The sequence below is a fragment of the Talpa occidentalis genome, unplaced genomic scaffold (genome assembly GCF_014898055.3).
Source record: "Talpa occidentalis isolate TD23 unplaced genomic scaffold, MPIMG_talOcc4v2.1 talOcc4.14, whole genome shotgun sequence".
NCBI classification, from domain to species: domain Eukaryota; kingdom Metazoa; phylum Chordata; class Mammalia; order Eulipotyphla; family Talpidae; genus Talpa; species Talpa occidentalis.
In genome coordinates this window covers 49,281,258-49,299,350 of record NW_023601433.1, presented here as the reverse complement: position 1 = coordinate 49,299,350, position 18,093 = coordinate 49,281,258, and the positions used below count along the sequence as shown (strand labels likewise).

At 37.3% G+C, this 18,093-nt stretch overlaps 1 protein-coding gene across 5 annotated transcripts in view; it reads right to left on the bottom strand.

The window, feature by feature from the left end:
• ARHGAP12 (Rho GTPase activating protein 12) overlaps window positions 1–18,093 on the bottom strand; it is a 106,649-nt gene that overhangs the window by 69,751 nt on the left and 18,805 nt on the right. For all 5 annotated transcript variants that reach the window (XM_037510481.2, XM_037510483.2, XM_037510484.2 and 2 more), the window contains exon 3: window positions 16,333–17,079. In XM_037510481.2, the coding sequence (XP_037366378.1) occupies window positions 16,333–17,010 (678 nt within the window). In that variant the 5' untranslated portion in view covers window positions 17,011–17,079. The remainder of the gene's footprint in view (window positions 1–16,332; window positions 17,080–18,093) is intronic.

The following is an 18,093-nucleotide window of genomic DNA, read 5'->3' as shown; positions in this document are numbered from 1 at the left end:
TGAGACTGAGAAGCTATAAATTCATGTGGCAGATAACAAATTTTCAAAATTCTATTTTTCACTTGTAAACTTGAACTTCATCATTTGTAACAAATATCAATTGTTTTCCTTAAGTGATGGGTTCACTTTATTTTTTAGAAAGTGTCTTTCCAATGCCATAGTATGAGCAACCAGTTTTTATTCTTTCAAATAAAATTGGTGTTCCATGAAAAAATTGTTGCACACAAAACTAAATCAACAAGAATGTCAACATTTGATATAATTATTCTATTGTACATTTATGGGGATAAGCACATTCCTCACTTCTTCAACTGATATCAAATTGTTTCTTCAGGGGCCTCCCTGGTGGCGCAGGCAGTTGAGCGCCACACTGTGAAGCTATCCACAGCCTCTGCAGCCGGCCAGCAAGAACCCCACATGGTGAGGCAGACCTCTCCCATCTCTCCCACTGCTCCCCTCAGTAGGGTATTTTGTCACTCTGCCTGTTCTGTTCCCCGTTCTGTCTCTCGTGAATCCTCTCACCCTCCCATGCATCTGGCCTGTACCCCGGTTCTTATATAAATAAATAAATCTCTTTAAAAAATTGTTTCTTCAATGCAAAATAATGTTATCACACTGACAGGTACAATGCAGACTGGTCCAGCCCCAGAAAACAGCATAGAGGTTTCTTAAAACATTAAAAATAAATCTGCTACATATTCCAATAATTCCACTCCTCTGATCCAAGGATACAAAACCACTAATTCAAAATGGATATTTGCACTCCTATGTTCACTGCAATATTATTTACAACAATCAAATTATGGAAACAAATTAAATCTCCAACAAATTAATGGAGAAGGAAAATGTAATACTACCTAGCATTGCAAAAAAAAAAGGGGGGGGGATCTGCATTTGCAACAACATGGATGGAACTGGAAAGAATTATGTTACATGAAATAAGCAAGAAGGAGAAAGACAAATACTAGATGATCTCACTCATATGTGTAATATAGAAAAACAAAATAAAGAAACATACAAAAATAAACCAACACAAACTCTAGAAATATAACTGTAGTACTGGGGCTACCAAAAGGGCAAGTGGAAGGGGTGGAGCAAAGAGGGCAGGTAGCCCAATGGACAATGATGGGACACTGTAGGTGGTAGAGGGTATGATGTAGTAACACACATCTTAAGAGGCATGAACATAGACCCTTAAATAACATAAAATGTTGTAAACAAAAAATGATACATTAAAAAATGCTATTTTAATGAATCCCTTCTAGTTTTTAATTTTTATTTCCTTCATTAAAAACCAGGGGTCTCCCTGGTGGCACAAGGATTAAGTCTCACTACATAGCTGTCCGTAGGCACTGTAGTACAAGTTCGATCCCCAGCCAGGGAGCTGACCCACACAGAACAGCAGATCTCTCCTGTCTCACCTGCTGCTCCCCTCAGCAGTGCATTTCAGTAGATCCACCTGCTCTGCTCCCCATTCTGTCTCTGGTGAATCCCTCTCATCCCCCACACCTCTAGCCTGCACCCCAGCTCTTGGATGCACAAATAAATAAATCTTAAAAAACAGTTGTCATGCATCTACTTTCCAACCACTTTACATCACTGAATTTTCCTCTATGCTTTAAAACAGTAAAACATATAAAGAAGTATCCAACAATAGATTACAGAAAGATAACTCTAGAAGTTTTTTGTAGAAAGGGCACTGTGGCATGAGTTTCTCTGGTTTAGAAGTCTGTATCTACCAAGTTACATTCATGATTTTCCAGAGTCTGATCTTGAGTGTTATTATAACATGCTTCAAAATAATTGTTGTGATAAAATTATTTGAGCAGTCATTCTGAATCTAAACCATCTGTCTGGCATTTACTGAAGTAATTGCTAAAGATATTCTATGCATACAGATGAGATTTTTCTCAAAAAAAAAAAATGCAAAAATGTTTCTACATCTGTTGTTTTTGTTGATATGTCACCTAGATTAGCAAATTCTTTCCTAGGAAGAAAACAGGGTGAAAACAGAAAACATTTTTAATGCACACATTTTTTTAATGACTCTATTAACATTATGTCATCTTTTCAACCATGTTTTCTATTGCTCCTTTACTACAATCATACTACAATTACCTATGTGTGTGCATGTATACATTATACATATATACACCTAAAGAGAAAGAGAAAAATTTCTAGTACATAATACACAATATTAAGATACTCTGACTTTAATCTTTAAAAATAATGTCTAAGGCTTTTTAAAATCTTGTGGGGTTAAGACGCAATCTGAAGCTGGCTGCAGCCACTGCAGCTTGAGTTCGATCCCCGGCCAGGGAGCTACCCACATGGCGCAGCAGACTTCTCCTGACTCACCCACTGCTCCCCTCAGCAGTGTATTTCAGTTGATCTGCCTGTTCTGTTCCCCACTGTCTCTGGTGAATCCTCTCATCCCCCACAACTCTGGCCTGTTGTTGTATGTATAAATAAATAAATAAGAACTACCCCAGTTCTTGTATGTATAAACAAATAAATCTTTAAAAAATCAATATCCATGCATTTAAATCTATCACAGTCCATCTACAGATGAGAAGATATTTATATGCAATTGACCATATGCAATATGCAAGAATTCTAAAACATACATTCATTCCATATTCCAAAAGATATATCCCAGTATATAGCAAATAACTGTGCTATATGAAAATTTATTAATCTTGACTGTCTAAATTTCTCCTTTTCAGGTATTAGCACCATCAGTATTCCTTTATTTGGTTATCTGACCTCCCTAAATAATGTGATTCTGATGGAACTGCCAATCATACTATCTTGCATACCTCAGACTTAATTAAATTAGGGTGAGAGGTTCCCCCAAAACATCATAAATTCTGGGCCTTTCTTTTGGAGTATCTAATTGTGGTGAGAAACACCTGGAGCAGTCAGTGTATTTTGGTCATAGTTCTTCAGATAGAAGATATAATATTTTATGTATGTAAGTATGCATGTACGTATAGTGTGTGTGTGTATGTGAGTGTGTGTGTGTGTGTGTGTGTGTGTGTCTGTAGAGGGAAAGAGGGAGAGGGAGGGGGAGAGAGAGAGAGAGAGAGAGAGAGAGAGAGAAAAGAGACTGGTTTTAAGGAACAGGCTCATGCAACTGAAAGTCTAAAATCTGCAAAGCAGGCTGGCAGGCCAAATATCAAGCAAAGAGTTAAAACTCAAGTTCAAAGGAAGTTTGCTAGCAGAATTCCTTCTTGCTAAAGGGAAATTCTAGTCTCTTGTTTTATTAAGGTCTTCAACCGACTGGAATCAGCTCACCCACAGTATGGAGGGTGATCTGGTTTACTCAAAATCTACCAACTTATGTCAACGCTCACCCAAAAACAACTTCACAGAAAAAAATGGAATAATGTTTGGCCAAATATCTAGGCACCATGGTCCAGACAAGATGACACATAAAATTAACCAGCACCTTGTGCTGACATATCACATAATGCATATTTTTTAAGTCAATATAGTCAAACATTGCTTAATGATAGGAATATGTTGTGAGAAATACATGGTTAGGTGATCATTGTGTGAATGTCAGATAGTGTAATTACACAAATCTAGATGGTGCAAGCTTATTACACACTTAGGTTGTGTGATTTAGACTAATGGGAACAACAACATATAAGCAGTCCATCATTGACCAAAACATGGTTAAGCAATGCATAACTATATTGCCTTCACTATACAAACTACTTACTACATTATTTGTCAAAAGTTTTCTATAGGATATGAGATCTCCCTGGTGGCCTAGAGGTTAAATCTCAGAGCTACCAGCACAACAGCAATCTGTGGTGGCCTGAGTTCAAACTCCTGCCATAAAGCTAACCCACATGACGCAGCAGACCTCTCATCTCACCCGCTCCTCCCCTTAGCAATATATTTCAGTAGATCTGCCTGTTCTGCTCCTCACTCTTTTCTCTGGTGCATCCTCTCACCCTCCACACCTCTGGCCTACACCCCAGTTCTTCTATGTAAATTAAAATCTTACAATAAAAAAAGGTATAACTCTTTAAAAAAAAAAGGTAAGATACAATGTTTAGCTGGAAAGACTACAGTCTGAAGAGAACAGAACATGCACCAATTCTCCATTAAAAGGGACTGCTTTCTTCATATTTTAGAGCACACAGACCTCTCTATTTGAAATCCAGATCTCCAAAACTTCCCATGCTGAGCTAGAATAAGTCTGGGGACTCCATCTTTGCCAACTCTTTCCCTGGTCTTCATAGTAATTGGTGTCAATGATTGACCTGTATGAAATAGCACAATGTGGGAAAACCTAGACACTCAATGTCAGAAAAAGACGATATAGTAAACAACTATTAGTTTTGTCTGTCTGGCACCTCTCCCCCACCTTATTCTGGGAACAGTCTGTCTATGACTTCTTTTGGGGAACTATTTTTCCTCAAACTATGCGGTTTGGGTAAGGCCCAATCATACCCCTGGTATGATATGCATTCGAACTATGCAGTTTGGGTAAGGTCCAATCATACCCCTGGCCATAATTATCAGGCTATCCCAAGCCAATTCAAATTCCTTCTGCAAAATTTCCTGAATTAAAACTAAGGAAAGAAGCAGCACTGTTTACAATAGCTAAGCTTTGGAAACAACCCAAATGCCCAAAAATAGATGACTGGATCAAGAAGATGTGGTACATATATACCATGGAATATTACTCAGCATTCAAAAAAGATAAACACATGCAATTTGCAGCAACATGGATGGCACTGGAAGGGATCATGCTCAGCGAAATAAGCCAAAAAGAAAAAGAAAAATACCGGATGGTCTCACTCATAGCAGGAATCTAGAAAACTTAAATAAGGGACCAGGAAAATGAATATAAGAAAGTGAAAATCAAAATCAACAAAAACACTATGAACCAGAGACACTTTTTTGGGGGTGGGGGGCGGGAGGGGAAGGATTGGGGTCAGAATGGGGCGTTTGCAATTGTATGGGGGAATATAAAAATAAAATTTAATATTAAAAAAAAAAAGGTGTTTCTAGGAACAGTTTTTGTTACTTGAAACAGTCACAATAAATAGAAAATATTATACCCATTAAAAAAAAAAAAAAAAAAAAAAAAAACTAAGGAAAGAAAAACAGGTATCTAACAGAAAATTTAAGGATATGATCCTTGCATTGCCAGCAATTTGTTTACAGACATGTGGAAGAAATCTGTTTGGAAGAATGATAGAATCATGGAGAAAGAATCAGAGATAAAAGATAAAAGGGATTTGAACACAGTGAACACAGTCCTAATCACCCCTAATGGTGAGCTAAATAAACGCCATTTTTGCCAAAACTAGTCATAGTTGGGTTTCGGTTACTTACAACTAATTTCTGGCCTAATACCCAGGGATGAAAGAAAAAAAAAAAAAAAGTCAAATGCTTCAGGAGTCATGAGGTAGAAGGACAGGTAGAGTTCAGAAAGCAAAAAGGAAGCCATCTTGTCTTAGAAAAGGAAAACATAAGGGTCAACAAAGTGGATGAGAGGTGATCATAAGAGTTGTTTTACGTGGACTGTGAGTCAAAAGTGCAAGTATGAATTTATATAGACACTTTCCTATATAAAAATGGATGGTCTACGGCTTTCTCCAGATCTTTAAAAAAGGTCAAAACCAATTAAGAAAGAGGGGTCTGATAAAAAGATCTATGTTAAAATAAAGAAAGCAAAGAAACTGGTCCTAGAAGGAAGCCAGTGATAGATAATAAAATATTTGCTTTCTACTATCCATAGTTTCTGAAAAAAGGCCCCCATAAATATAACCATGATTCTTTTCCTAGAGAATAGAAGGTATGTCAGACAGTCATCCTAAACCATTCAATTTTGACTCCATGTTTGACCCAATGTGATTCCAAGTAGATCTAGCTAGCTCCTCTCCCAAATTTCCATCTACCTAGACTATAAATTCCCTTAAAGAATTTTTATCAATTTTTATTACATAATTACTTTATTCAAAACATTCAATTTACGAATACTTTGGATACCTTGGATTTTTACAAAATTTAATTCATTTCTTGGGAAAAGGATTTATGATTTTCATCAAGCTAAGAGTTTTGTGACTTTCTGAATATGTTGCAGTCAATCAAATAAAGTCAAATTAAAAAACTTATTCTTGGGCCTCCCCTGATGGCGCAGGTGGTTGAGCGCGCTACAAAGCTGTCCATAGCCTCTGCAGCACCGGTTTGATCCCGGCCGGCTGGCGAGGGTCCCACATGGCGTGGCAGACCTCTCCTGTCTCACCCTCTGCTCCTCTCAGCAGTGTATTTCATCAGTCTGCCTGTTCTGTTCCCCACTCTGTCTCTGGTGAATCCTCTCATCCTCCCGTGTATCTGGCCTGTACCCTGGATATTGTATAAAATAAAATAAATCTTTTAAAAAAAAAAAAAAGCTTATTCTTGACTCTTTTAAGTTGTTAGATTTTGAGTAAACCAGATCACCCTCCATACTGTCTACTCTCTACTTTTAGATAACTCTTTTTAACTATGGGGAACTAAGACATCTGATACCCAAGACTGAGAAAAACACATCTGTTAAAGGAACATTAATGAGATCATGAGGGGAACATAGAACATCATGATCAAAGCATATGATTTTTATACAGTTCAAGGTTTGGAACTCTGAACTAACATATCATATTGATTTTCAAAGTTTTATCTTCATATCAACCATTGGCTTGAAATTTGAAATGAGGGGCCCAGTTGAATTTTATGATTTTTTGACTCAAATTTTATAATCTCTATAGTGCATTATAACTTTCAACCACCAACTCCATCTCTCTAAAAACATTCTTCATTAAAGTCCATGTTGAGGGCCTCCCCGGTGGCGCAGTGGTTGAGCGCTGGGTTGCGAAGCTGCCTGCGGCCTCTGCAGCGCTGGTTTGATCCCCGGCTGCTCCCCGGCCACCAGAGGAGGGTCCCACATGGCGCGCAGACCTCTCCTGCCGCCCACTGCTCCCCTTAGCAGTGTACTTCGGTCCTTCTGCCTGCTCTGCTCCCCACTCTGGCTCTGGTGAATTCTCTCACCCTCCCGCGCTTCTGACTGTACTCAGTGCTTGTATGAATAAATAAATAAATAATTTTTTTTTTTTTTTAAAGTCTATGTTGAATCAAGAGTTACAGAACTGCTAGATCATTGGTTTTCAAACAGAAATATGAATCTTTGATGGGACATTAATCTAGGTTTTCTTAAATCCTTTGTTTTTTTTTTGTTTGTTTCTTTTGGTTTTTTATTATTTCAGAGGCATGATACCTCTGAAATTTATTTTTTTTTTAAAGATTTATTTATTTATTTATACAAGCACTAGGTTACAGTCAGAAGTGGGGAGGGTGAGAGAATTTACCAGAGCCAGAAGCAGAACAGGCAGAGTGACGAAATACGCTGCTAAGGGGAGCAGCGGGCAGCAGGAGAGGTCTGCGCGCCATGAGGGACCCTTGCTGGCAGCCGGGGATGGAACCGGCGCTGCAGAGGCTGTGGGCAGCTTCGCAGCCCAGCGCTCAACCGCTGTGCCACCAGGGGAGGCCCTCCTAAATCCTTTGACTATCATTTATTTACTTGTGGCTGAACACTGGTCAGAATTCCATAGCACATCAACTATTACCAGGTACTTACTAAGGACTTGATGTACAGAATAAACAAGATATGGTACTAGCATGCCCTGGAACAAAACAATCATCAATGTGATGAGTACAACAAAGGAAAAGTACAGGGTGCAATGGAAGTTTATGATGAGAAGAATACCATAGAAATAAAGACTAACAAGACAGGGAACAAAGAGTAAATGTACTTTTCCCAATTCCACACACCAAACACAAATAAAAATGATGGATGTAAAATATAAACCAAACGTAAGACTCTGAAAGGTAGAGTCCAACTAGTGACCTCAGAACTCAATGAACAATATGATGGTGTGTTCCCTAGGTTTACTTTTAGCTTCATATATCCCAGACTTGAAAAAGGGAAGTCAGCAACTCAAAACACCAACAGGCACAGACCAAAAAAGGGGGAAATGTAGCAAAACTGAAAACCTATACATGTAACCACTTTGCTCCAGCCAGCTACCACAGAGAAGAAAAAAAAAAAACCATTCTTCCTACCCATATATGACCAGCAGTAGGGAGCAGGGAATCTGTATTTCCTTAATAGCCAGGCTATTAACAATCATCCCAAACCGCACACCAGGGTAGTGTCGGAGAAGGCAGGGAAGGAAACAGAAGAGTTACCAACAAACAGTAAAAAGATCCCACATAAAGGACTAGCAAAGAGTCAGATGTTAGCACAGGTCATGCTGGCCAAGTAATGAGGGAAGTCTCTAGTAACCACAACTACAGCAATCATTAAACGAAGTCTAATTTCTAGCCAGATTAACCTAATACCTCACTCTACAGACCTATTCAGTTCCTACTATTCGGTCAACATGCCTAGCTTTCAACAAAAATATACAAGCCACGGCAAAAGGCAAGAAAAGCAGTCTGCATAGATAAAGCAAGCATCAGATTCAAACTGAGATACGGTGCAGATGTTGGAATTATCAGACAGGGAAATTAAAATAACTATTACTTGATTACCGTTACTCTACATTAAGTTTCAAAAGTAGAAAATGTTATTCCTCCTATTTCTCAAATGTTTATTGTCACCTTTACAATTCCATATAAAGTTTTTTTTTAAAGATTAATTTATTTATGCATACAAGAACTGGGGCACAGGCCAGAGGCGTGGGGGGTGAGAGGATCCACCAGAGACAGAGTGGGGAACAGAACAGGCACACTGACTGAAATACACTGCTGAGGGGAGCAGTGGGCAAGACAGGAGAGGTCTGTTGTGCCATGTGGCTATCTCCCTGGCCGGGGATCAAACTCATGCTTCAGTGGTTGAGGATAGCTTCATAGGTTGTGTCTTAAACCCTTGTGCCACCAGCTTGTCATTTTCGACAAAGAAACATGCTGGGATTCTGATGGGGATTGTCCTCAGTCTATAGATCAATTTGGCCATCCACAGTGTTAGGACTTCTTGTATCTGGTGGTACTGGATTCCCTCAGTTTTGTTTGTTCAAGACAGCCCCATATCATACCCACATAAATAATCCACTGACCAAAAAACAAAACGAAATTCAATGAAGAAAGGGAGGCCCTTTTTCCATATACCATGAGGAACTACAGGGCGTATATATGAAAAAAAAATGAACCTAACACTTTGACAAAATTAACTGAAAATGGATCAAAGACCCAAATATAACAAGTAAAACTATAAAAACTCCAGAATGAAAACAAAGAGAAAATCTAAGTGACCTTGGGTTTGGTAGTGAATTTTTAGACACTAGCATAAGTAAGATTCATTAATAAAGTTTTGGACTTTTTTTTTTTAAAGATTTATTTATGTATTTATACAAGCACTGGGTACAGTCAGAAGCTTGAGAGGGTGAGAGAATTCACCAGAGCCAGAGCAGGGAACAGAATAGGCAGACTGATGAAATACATTGCTGAGGGGAGCAGCGGGCATGGCAGGAGAGGTCTGTCGCGTCATGTGGGACCCTCGCCGGAGGCCGGGGATGAATCAGTGCTGCAGAGGCTGCGGGCAGCTTCGCAGCCCAGCGCTCAACCACTGCGCCACCAGGGGAGGCCCAAGTTTTGGACTTTTTTAAAATTAAAAACTTTTGCTCGATGAAAGCCCTTGTTAAAAGAATGAAAACATAAGCCACTGGCTGTGAAAAAGTACTTATAAAATATGTATCTGGTAAGGGATTTGTATCCAAAACATACAAGGAACTCAGTAAGAAAATAAACCCAATTTTAAAAGGAGCAAACGGGTCTCTCCTGGTAGCACAAGAGGTTAAGTCTCAGCATAATCAAGCTATCAGCATCCACTGCATGGGTTCAATCTCCAACCCAGGAGCTCAGCCACATGGCAGAGCAGACCTCTCCTGTCTCGCCCACTGTTGCCCTCAGCAGCGCATTTCAGTAGATCTGCATGTTCTGCTTCCCATTCTCTCTCTGGTGAATCCTCTCACCCCTCATACCTCTGGCCTGTACCCCAGTTCTTATATGAATAAATAAAAATGAATCTTTAAAATAAATTAAAATGAGCAAATGATCTAGACACTTCACAAAAGAAGACACAAAACTGGTTAAAATAAGCATATAAAATGATATTCAGTATCATTTATATTTGGGGAATGCAAATTAAAATAACAATTGGATACTACATATCTAGGCAAATGGCTAAAATCAAAAAAAAACAACAATATCAAAAAGCCAGTAAAGATGAGGAACAGAAACTTTTATTCATTACTAACTGGAATACAAAATGGTATAGCCACTATGAAAGACAGTCTGACAGTTTCTTACAAAGGTAAATACAATCTCACCTTACCACCCCTCAGAAATCTAGGTTCTTACCCAAGGTACTATCCAACAGTTCTCACATATTTACTCAACTTATCTGAAATGTATGTAAACACAAAAACCTGCACGTGAACAGTTACAGCAGTTTTATTCAGAATTGCCAAAAAATCAAAATAACCAAGATGTCCTTCAACAGATGAATGGATAAACAAATTATGGTACATCCCTACAATGGACAATTCAGCAACAAAAGATATGAGCCAGCAAGTCCTGAAAAGGCATGGATGAATTTAAATTACATATTGTTAACTGAAAGAAGCCAACCTGAAAAGGCTATCAACTCTATTATTCAAATTAAAACACATTCTGTAAAAGACAAAACTACAGAGAAAGTAAATGAATGAGTGGTTGTCAAGGGTTTGAGGAAAGAGGAAAGGTGTATTGGTAAAGGGGACAAGGGTCATGAAACTATTACTGTAACTGTCAAAACACACTAAACTTCACAGCACAAAGAGCAAACATCAACAGAGGCTTTTTTTTTTTTTAATTTATAAATTTAAAGTAGGGCAAAGAACCCCAGAATGGAATGCAGAATATGTAAAGAAAGAAGAAAAAAAAAAAAACTCTGTTACAAATGAAACAATTTCACTAAATCAGCATTAATCCAAGAAACTTTGAAAAACCAATGCAGTCTGTAAAACTAAAAATATAAAGAATTACACATTATTATATTCCAGTTGATACAGTTGTATTCCACTGTGCCCAATCACTCCTATCTTCAAGACCTGAATCTTCGAATCTCTCTCTCTGATCCCTCCTCACATAGCCGCCTCCTATGTGTGTGGTGTTTCTGCCTAGCTCCTATAAGGACATTTGTGATTGCATGTAGGATCCAGGATGATCTCCTCATATCAAAATATCAAAATCCTTTATCTAATCATATCTGCAAAGCCCTCCTTCCCAAAAAAAAGTAACATTTACATGCTCAGGGATGGTAGTGTATTATTCAGCACTCTACAATAGCTAAAACAATTTTGAAAAAGGACAATAGTGGGATGAATCAGTCTACCCAACTGCAAGAATTATTTTATAGCTAGAGTAATCAAAGATGTTGGTCTTAGAGGAAGGACAAATAAATAAATGAAATAGAATCAAGGACACAAAAATAATTTCATGCAAATACGGCCATTTGATTTTTTACAGAGGCATTAAAAGCAATTTATTGAACAAAAGCTACTTTTCAACAAACGATATTATAGTAAGATATCCATAGAAAAAGAAGAAAGGAATCTTTATGTAATCTCACAGCAGATACAAAAGTTAAACTCAAAATGGATAACAGATTTAAATGTAAACTGCAAAGCTATTAACTTTTTTAGAAAAATATGAGGTAGTATTTAGGATTTCACCTACTGTGATCATTAGTTTTGTATATCAGCTTGGCTGGGCCAGAGAGTTGTTGGAACACTATTACTGATGTTTCTGTGAGGTTGTTTTGGGGTGTGATTAAGATCTAAATCAGTGAACTTTTGAGTAAATCAGACCACTCCCCTCAATGTGGGTGCACCTCAACCAATCAACTGAAGAACAGAGTAGAACAAAAGACTGACCTCTCCCCAAAAAGAATAAATTCTGTCAGCAGACAACCTTCATATCTGAATTTCAACACTGTCTTTTCCTTGGGTCTCTGATGTACCATCCCAAACTGCTGATTTTGGACTTACCAAACTCTATAATCACATGAGCTAATTCCTTAAATAAATATTCCTCTCTGAATGAGTGTAAGAACTAACTAAATTACTTCTATTTCTCCAGAGATCCCTGACTAATACGGTTATACAAGTTCTTAGACTTGACACAAAAGCAAGATCCATAAAAGAAAAATTACTAAGCTGGACATCAACAAAATTAAAAATGTCTGTTCTACAAAAGAACCTATTGAGAAAACAAAAAGCTACACCTTGGGAGAAAATATATGCAAACCATATATTTGACAATTGAGTAGTACACAACTCACAACCTAGATTATATAAAAAATTGCCCCAATTCAACAATAGAAAAACAACTAGTCCAATTAGAAAATGGTCAAAAGACATGAAGAGATATTTCAATTAAAAGGATATATTGATGGCAAATAAGCACATAAAAAGATGTTCAACAGCTTTAGTCATTAGGGAAATGCACATTAAAAGTCACAAAATAGCATTACAAACTTATCAGTGGCTAAGATAAAAAATAGTGACACCAAATGTTAAGTATGCTGACAAAATGAATCACATACACTGCTGGTAGAAATCTGAAATAGCACAACCATTGGAAAACAGTTTGGTAGTTTCTTAAAAAACTTAACATTCAACTATCATGCTATTAGCTATTATAGTATGTCCTCACTTAAGGTTGATATTCTTAGAAACTGCGACTTTAAATCAAAAAAAAAGTATAATAAATCCAAGTCCTTAAATAACGTACCCTTCAACATCAGTATGTATTTCTTTCTTCTCACCAACATTATAATGAAAGGGCGTTGGAACAAAACATGTTTCAAGACCTACTGTAAATTCCTGGGTATTTATGGCAAAGAAAAAAAGAGCTATGTAGACACACACACACACACACACACACAAAAACCTGGTGCAGAAATATTTCTATGTGTTTATACACAAACACAGAGAGAGAGAGAGAGAGAGAGAGAGAGAGAGAGGTGTATGCAAGTCAACAAAAGGAATCCTAGGTAATCTTCACCACCAGCGACTGGAAAAATAAACTATGGTACAGTGTACCACAAAATACCAGTCAACAACAAAAAAGTAAATAATGACACACATACAATCTGGATCAAAATATTGATAATTATGCTGAATGAAAAAGTCAATCCCAAAAGGTTATTAGCATATGGTTCCAGTTATTTAACATTTAACATTCTTGAAATGGCATAATTATAGAAATAGAGACCATATTATTGGGGCCAGGGGTTAAGAAGGGAGAGAGGGGTGGAAGTGGGTGGAAGTGGGTGTGGCTATAAAAGGGCAACATAAAATCAACAAAAATGGGCAATATATGGGATACCTGTGGTGATGGAAATGTTCAATATCTTATCTGTACCAATGTCAATATCCTAATGTGACACAGTATAGTGTTTTTAAGATGTTACTACTGGAGGTATTATTTCTTATAAATGCTTATGAATCTATAATCATCTCAAAATGAAAAATGTAATTAAAGAACACTAATCAATGGTAATGTAACTCAGAAAAATGAAAATCCCTAGCAGAGACATTGGGGTTGGGTATGTAGATATTGACTGGGAATGGGCACAAGGTTGGTTACAGAGGTGTACAAATAACTACAGGTTTCATGACCTCCAGCACCTAACAAGGCCCCCAATGAACTTCATATCCTGAGATTCACACTCCTGGTTTGTCTCCTCCACAAAGAACAGGGCTGAATTGTATAATTGACTGGATATAACTGTGTGACTTCCAAGATTCAGAAAACAATGCAGCTTCCACCTTGTTCTCTCTTGGATAATCCTTTCTGGGGGAAAGATAGTCATAATGTTCAAGCAGCAGTGAAGAGATACTGCTAGCACAAAGTGAGGCATCTTAGAAGGAGCTACTTCAACCCAGTCCAGTCTTTATTAAGACTGCCACCTCATGAGAGACCTTAAGCCTTTAGAACCATACAACTTTAGAATAAGCTACTTCTGAATTACTGATTTAAACTGTGAGGTAATAAAGGTTTACTTTTTTTAAAGATTAATTTTTATTTATTTACGCATGTAAGAACTGGGGTGCAGGCCAGAGGTGCGGGGGCAGGGGGTAGGAAGATGCACCAGAGACAGAGTGGGGTGCAGAACAGGCAGATCTACTGAAATAGACCAGAATGGGAGCAGCAGGTGAGACAGGAGAGGTCTGCTATGCCCTTGGGTTAACTCCCTGGCCTGGCCAGGGATCAAACTCAAGCTGAAGTGCCTGGTGATAGATAGCTTGATAGTGCTTAGACTTTAACCCCTGCGTCATCAGGGAGGCCCAAAGGTTTACTATTTTAAACCACTAAGTTTGGTAAGCATATAGTAATTACAATAATTAAGCCACTAAGTTTGGTAAGCATATAGTAATTACATATAGTAATCCACTTAACCCTCAAAAACCAGGATCCCCTTTTAAGATGAGGAAACTGAGACACACAAAAATTCAGTAATTTGCCCCAATTATCATACAGTTGGTAAGTGATAGGGAACTACATTCAAATCTAAAGTCAACACTTTTAACTATACTTTTAACTCCCCATGCTGAAGTAGTTTCCATCCCCTAGTTTTTATTTTTGCTGTGAAATAGAAGGCAAGGTTAACTGATAAAAGAGCAAGGGAAAAGCAACTGAATCAGATAACTGAAGAAAATGGGAAAGGTTTGAAACAGTTGCCATGAGAAGTTAGGAAGAGGACTGGCTAGAGAAACCTTATAGAATTTTCAGTATTAAGGAGCCAAGAGAGATATGAAGCCATGACCCTCATCGCAATGAATTTAAGATGACCATAATGAAGAGAACATAGGACTGCTGGTATCCCTAAATACAAAATGCGATTTGAAGAGTGAAATCTACCAGTTATGGTGATGGATGGATGGAAGAAAACATGTGTATTTCCAAAGTCCCAACAGTTCAGTATACAGAATAATTCCAAGGGCCTCTCTGGTGGCATAGGGGTTAAGTCTCAGCGATATCACATTAAAGGCCCAAGTTCGATCCTGGCCAGGGAGCTAACACACGTATGGCACACAGACCTCTCCTGTCTCACCTGCTGCTCCCTTTAGCAGTGTATTTCAGTAGATCTTCCTATACTGCTCCCCACTCTCTCTCCCCCCACCACTGGCCTACGCCCCAGTTCTTCTATGCAAAAATAATTTTTTTTTTTAAATTTCAAGAAAACTATGTATATTCTATGTTACAGTATCACATAAACACTGGGGAAAAGAAACCCTGCTAAAGTCAGAAAAATAAACTACTTCATGTCTGTCTTAATCTCAAGTCACAGAAGTGTTTCTAGAGATCGTTCCCTTTTTCCTATTTCAATTCAAAACATCACAAGAAAAATGACAAACTCCAGAAAAAAAAAATACTATTTCTATTACAATAAGATCACACCTAAGAGCAGCCTCACAATTATTCACTGACTCAACTTGATGAATAAATCTTAAAACAAAGCTTTAGACAAAAAAAATTATATCTATCCTTTTAAAATTGACTTTTCCAAATTTCAAGTTTCAGTTTCACACATGTACTTTTAAAATCACTTTACTTACAAAATGGGATAAATTAATCTCAATAAAATTAGGTATTGAAAAAAAGAAATCAAATCACAGACTCATTAAATTTTTTTTGACACATTAAATTTTTTCCGAGCTAACATTCAATGCAAGCAAGTATGGACACTTAAGCACTTAAGACACAAACATGCATGAAAGGAGGTAAACGTTTTGCATGCTAGATATACATATATATGTATACATTATTTTTTAATATTCAAGGTTAATAAATAAGTTTCAAAAAACAATAGTTAGCAATTAAAATTCTAATGACATCTTTCCTCATATCTCCATTATTATCTGAAGATACAAGTCAAAATGAATACATGTAAAAACAAACTGAGTAAAAAGAAAAAATTACCAATGAGTAAATTAAGTAAATCCTTTCTACTTTATGCATCATCAACAGAGAGGAAAAAAAACAATCCACGCTTAAAGTTGTCCTAAAGTGGTACAAGAGAATTTTGGAAACCATAATGTGAACCTTTATGAACACAAGTAATTTCATAGTCTCCATCTCTTTAAATCAGGATAGAACACATGTATTCTGAATACAAAAAAAATCTTAACTTTTATAGAGATTTTCATTAAAATAAAATCGATAATTAATATTTTTATTAAGTTGGTACAAGTGTTTCATCATTCCATTTTTCAATCTTACCCTTATCTGTTCAGTAGAGCTGCTGCTAAGTTCATCTCCAGATTCCGAATCCTGGTGTATTCTTTCTGAACTTTCACCTGCTGAATCACAAGATTGTTCCTGGGAGAAGCTAGTTTTCTCTATGTCTAAGAACTCAGGACCAGGAAAGTGACCAAATAAGCGTGTCCTATTCTGGCTTGCAACTTTAGGCGAATGTGAATCACTATTAAACTTTCCATTATTATGGGTCAGGTCCAGACTCAGGTTGAGAGTCTGACCTGGAATATAATTGGGTCCAAAATTCTGATTGGCATCACGAATAAGACCTGTTCCTTGAAGAGATGACGATGGCTTTCCAAAACTTGAAAGCTCAGGCAATTTGTTCACATTTTCTGTTGATCTCTGAAGATGTAGACTCTGCATCATTTTCATAGAATTACTTGACAGTCCAAATGCCTGCTTAACAGGTGGCATTAGAGCTTTGCGGGTGACCTCTTTAACATACTGGGCTGGCACATAAAACGCTTTGGAATTCTCATCTGGTTTGACTTGCCACCAGTCATCATTGGTCTTTTTCACCAAGATATAGCGTTCCCCTTGTTTTATCACAATTTTTCTGTCTTTTGCTTCATATTCATAATCATATTCCACTTCAATATACACTTGTCCTGGAAGAATCTTCCCACTTCTGTCAGCCATTTTTATTCAATAATATTCACCTCTCAAAAAGGATGGTATGCCACATTATGGCTTATTGGACTGATACAGCTATTTTTATTTAAATGAAGGAAGAGAATGAAAAAAAAGTTAACATAGTCTGGACTTTTTAGTATTTATTCACAAACACATTTAATACGAACCATTCAAAATCCCAAACCCTGGAATGTAAACATGTGTCTAATATCATACAGATTGTCCTACATTAAAAACACTCTCATTTTAACCATAATCTACATCTTTTCAGTCATTTATGACCAAAACAAAACCAATGACTATAACTCCAACAGACACAATGCTATCAAAAATAAGAGGTGACATGAACTTTCCTTTTTTCCACGACTATCTCAAGATTCTTTCACTTTCTTAGAAAAGTTCACTAATAATAACCAACATGTAGTAGGCACTTACCAAGGTCTGGGCATTCAGCTAGGTTCACTGTATCCCATATTTATGATCCCTTTCAAGTTAGAGCTGAATTTCAATGTCCTTGAATTTCAATAATTTTTTTTTTTTTAAATGATCAAGGGCATCAATGAACTCTTCTTAAAGGTATACAGGTTATACAAGTTTAGCTTTAGTACCTCATAGAACATTGCATTCAAGCCTCAAAATAATCATAACATCCAAATACTGCTACAACATAAGTACGAAAGTGGTTACTGGGAGATGAATTAAGTTGCCTGAAAAAGTGTGTTAAGTTCTAACCCCAGGACCTGTGAATGTGACCTTGTTTGGGAACAGAGTATTTGCATATGTAGTCAATTTGAGGTGAGATCATACTTGATTAGGGTGGGCCAGAAAGCCAATGAATGGTGTCTTTATAAAGACGGGAGATTTGATGATAAAGTGAGGGAAAAAAAACAGAGGAAGAGAGCACATTAAGACAGAGGCAGAAATGGAAATGTGAGTATGGCAGCTGCAAGTCAGGGAATACCAAGGACCGCCAGCACCCACAAGAAACTAGGAAGAGGCAAGGAAGGATTCTCCCCTAGATTTTCAGAAAGAGCAACAACACTGCTAATAATCTTTATTTTGGACATCTGCAGAGCTGTGTGAGAATAA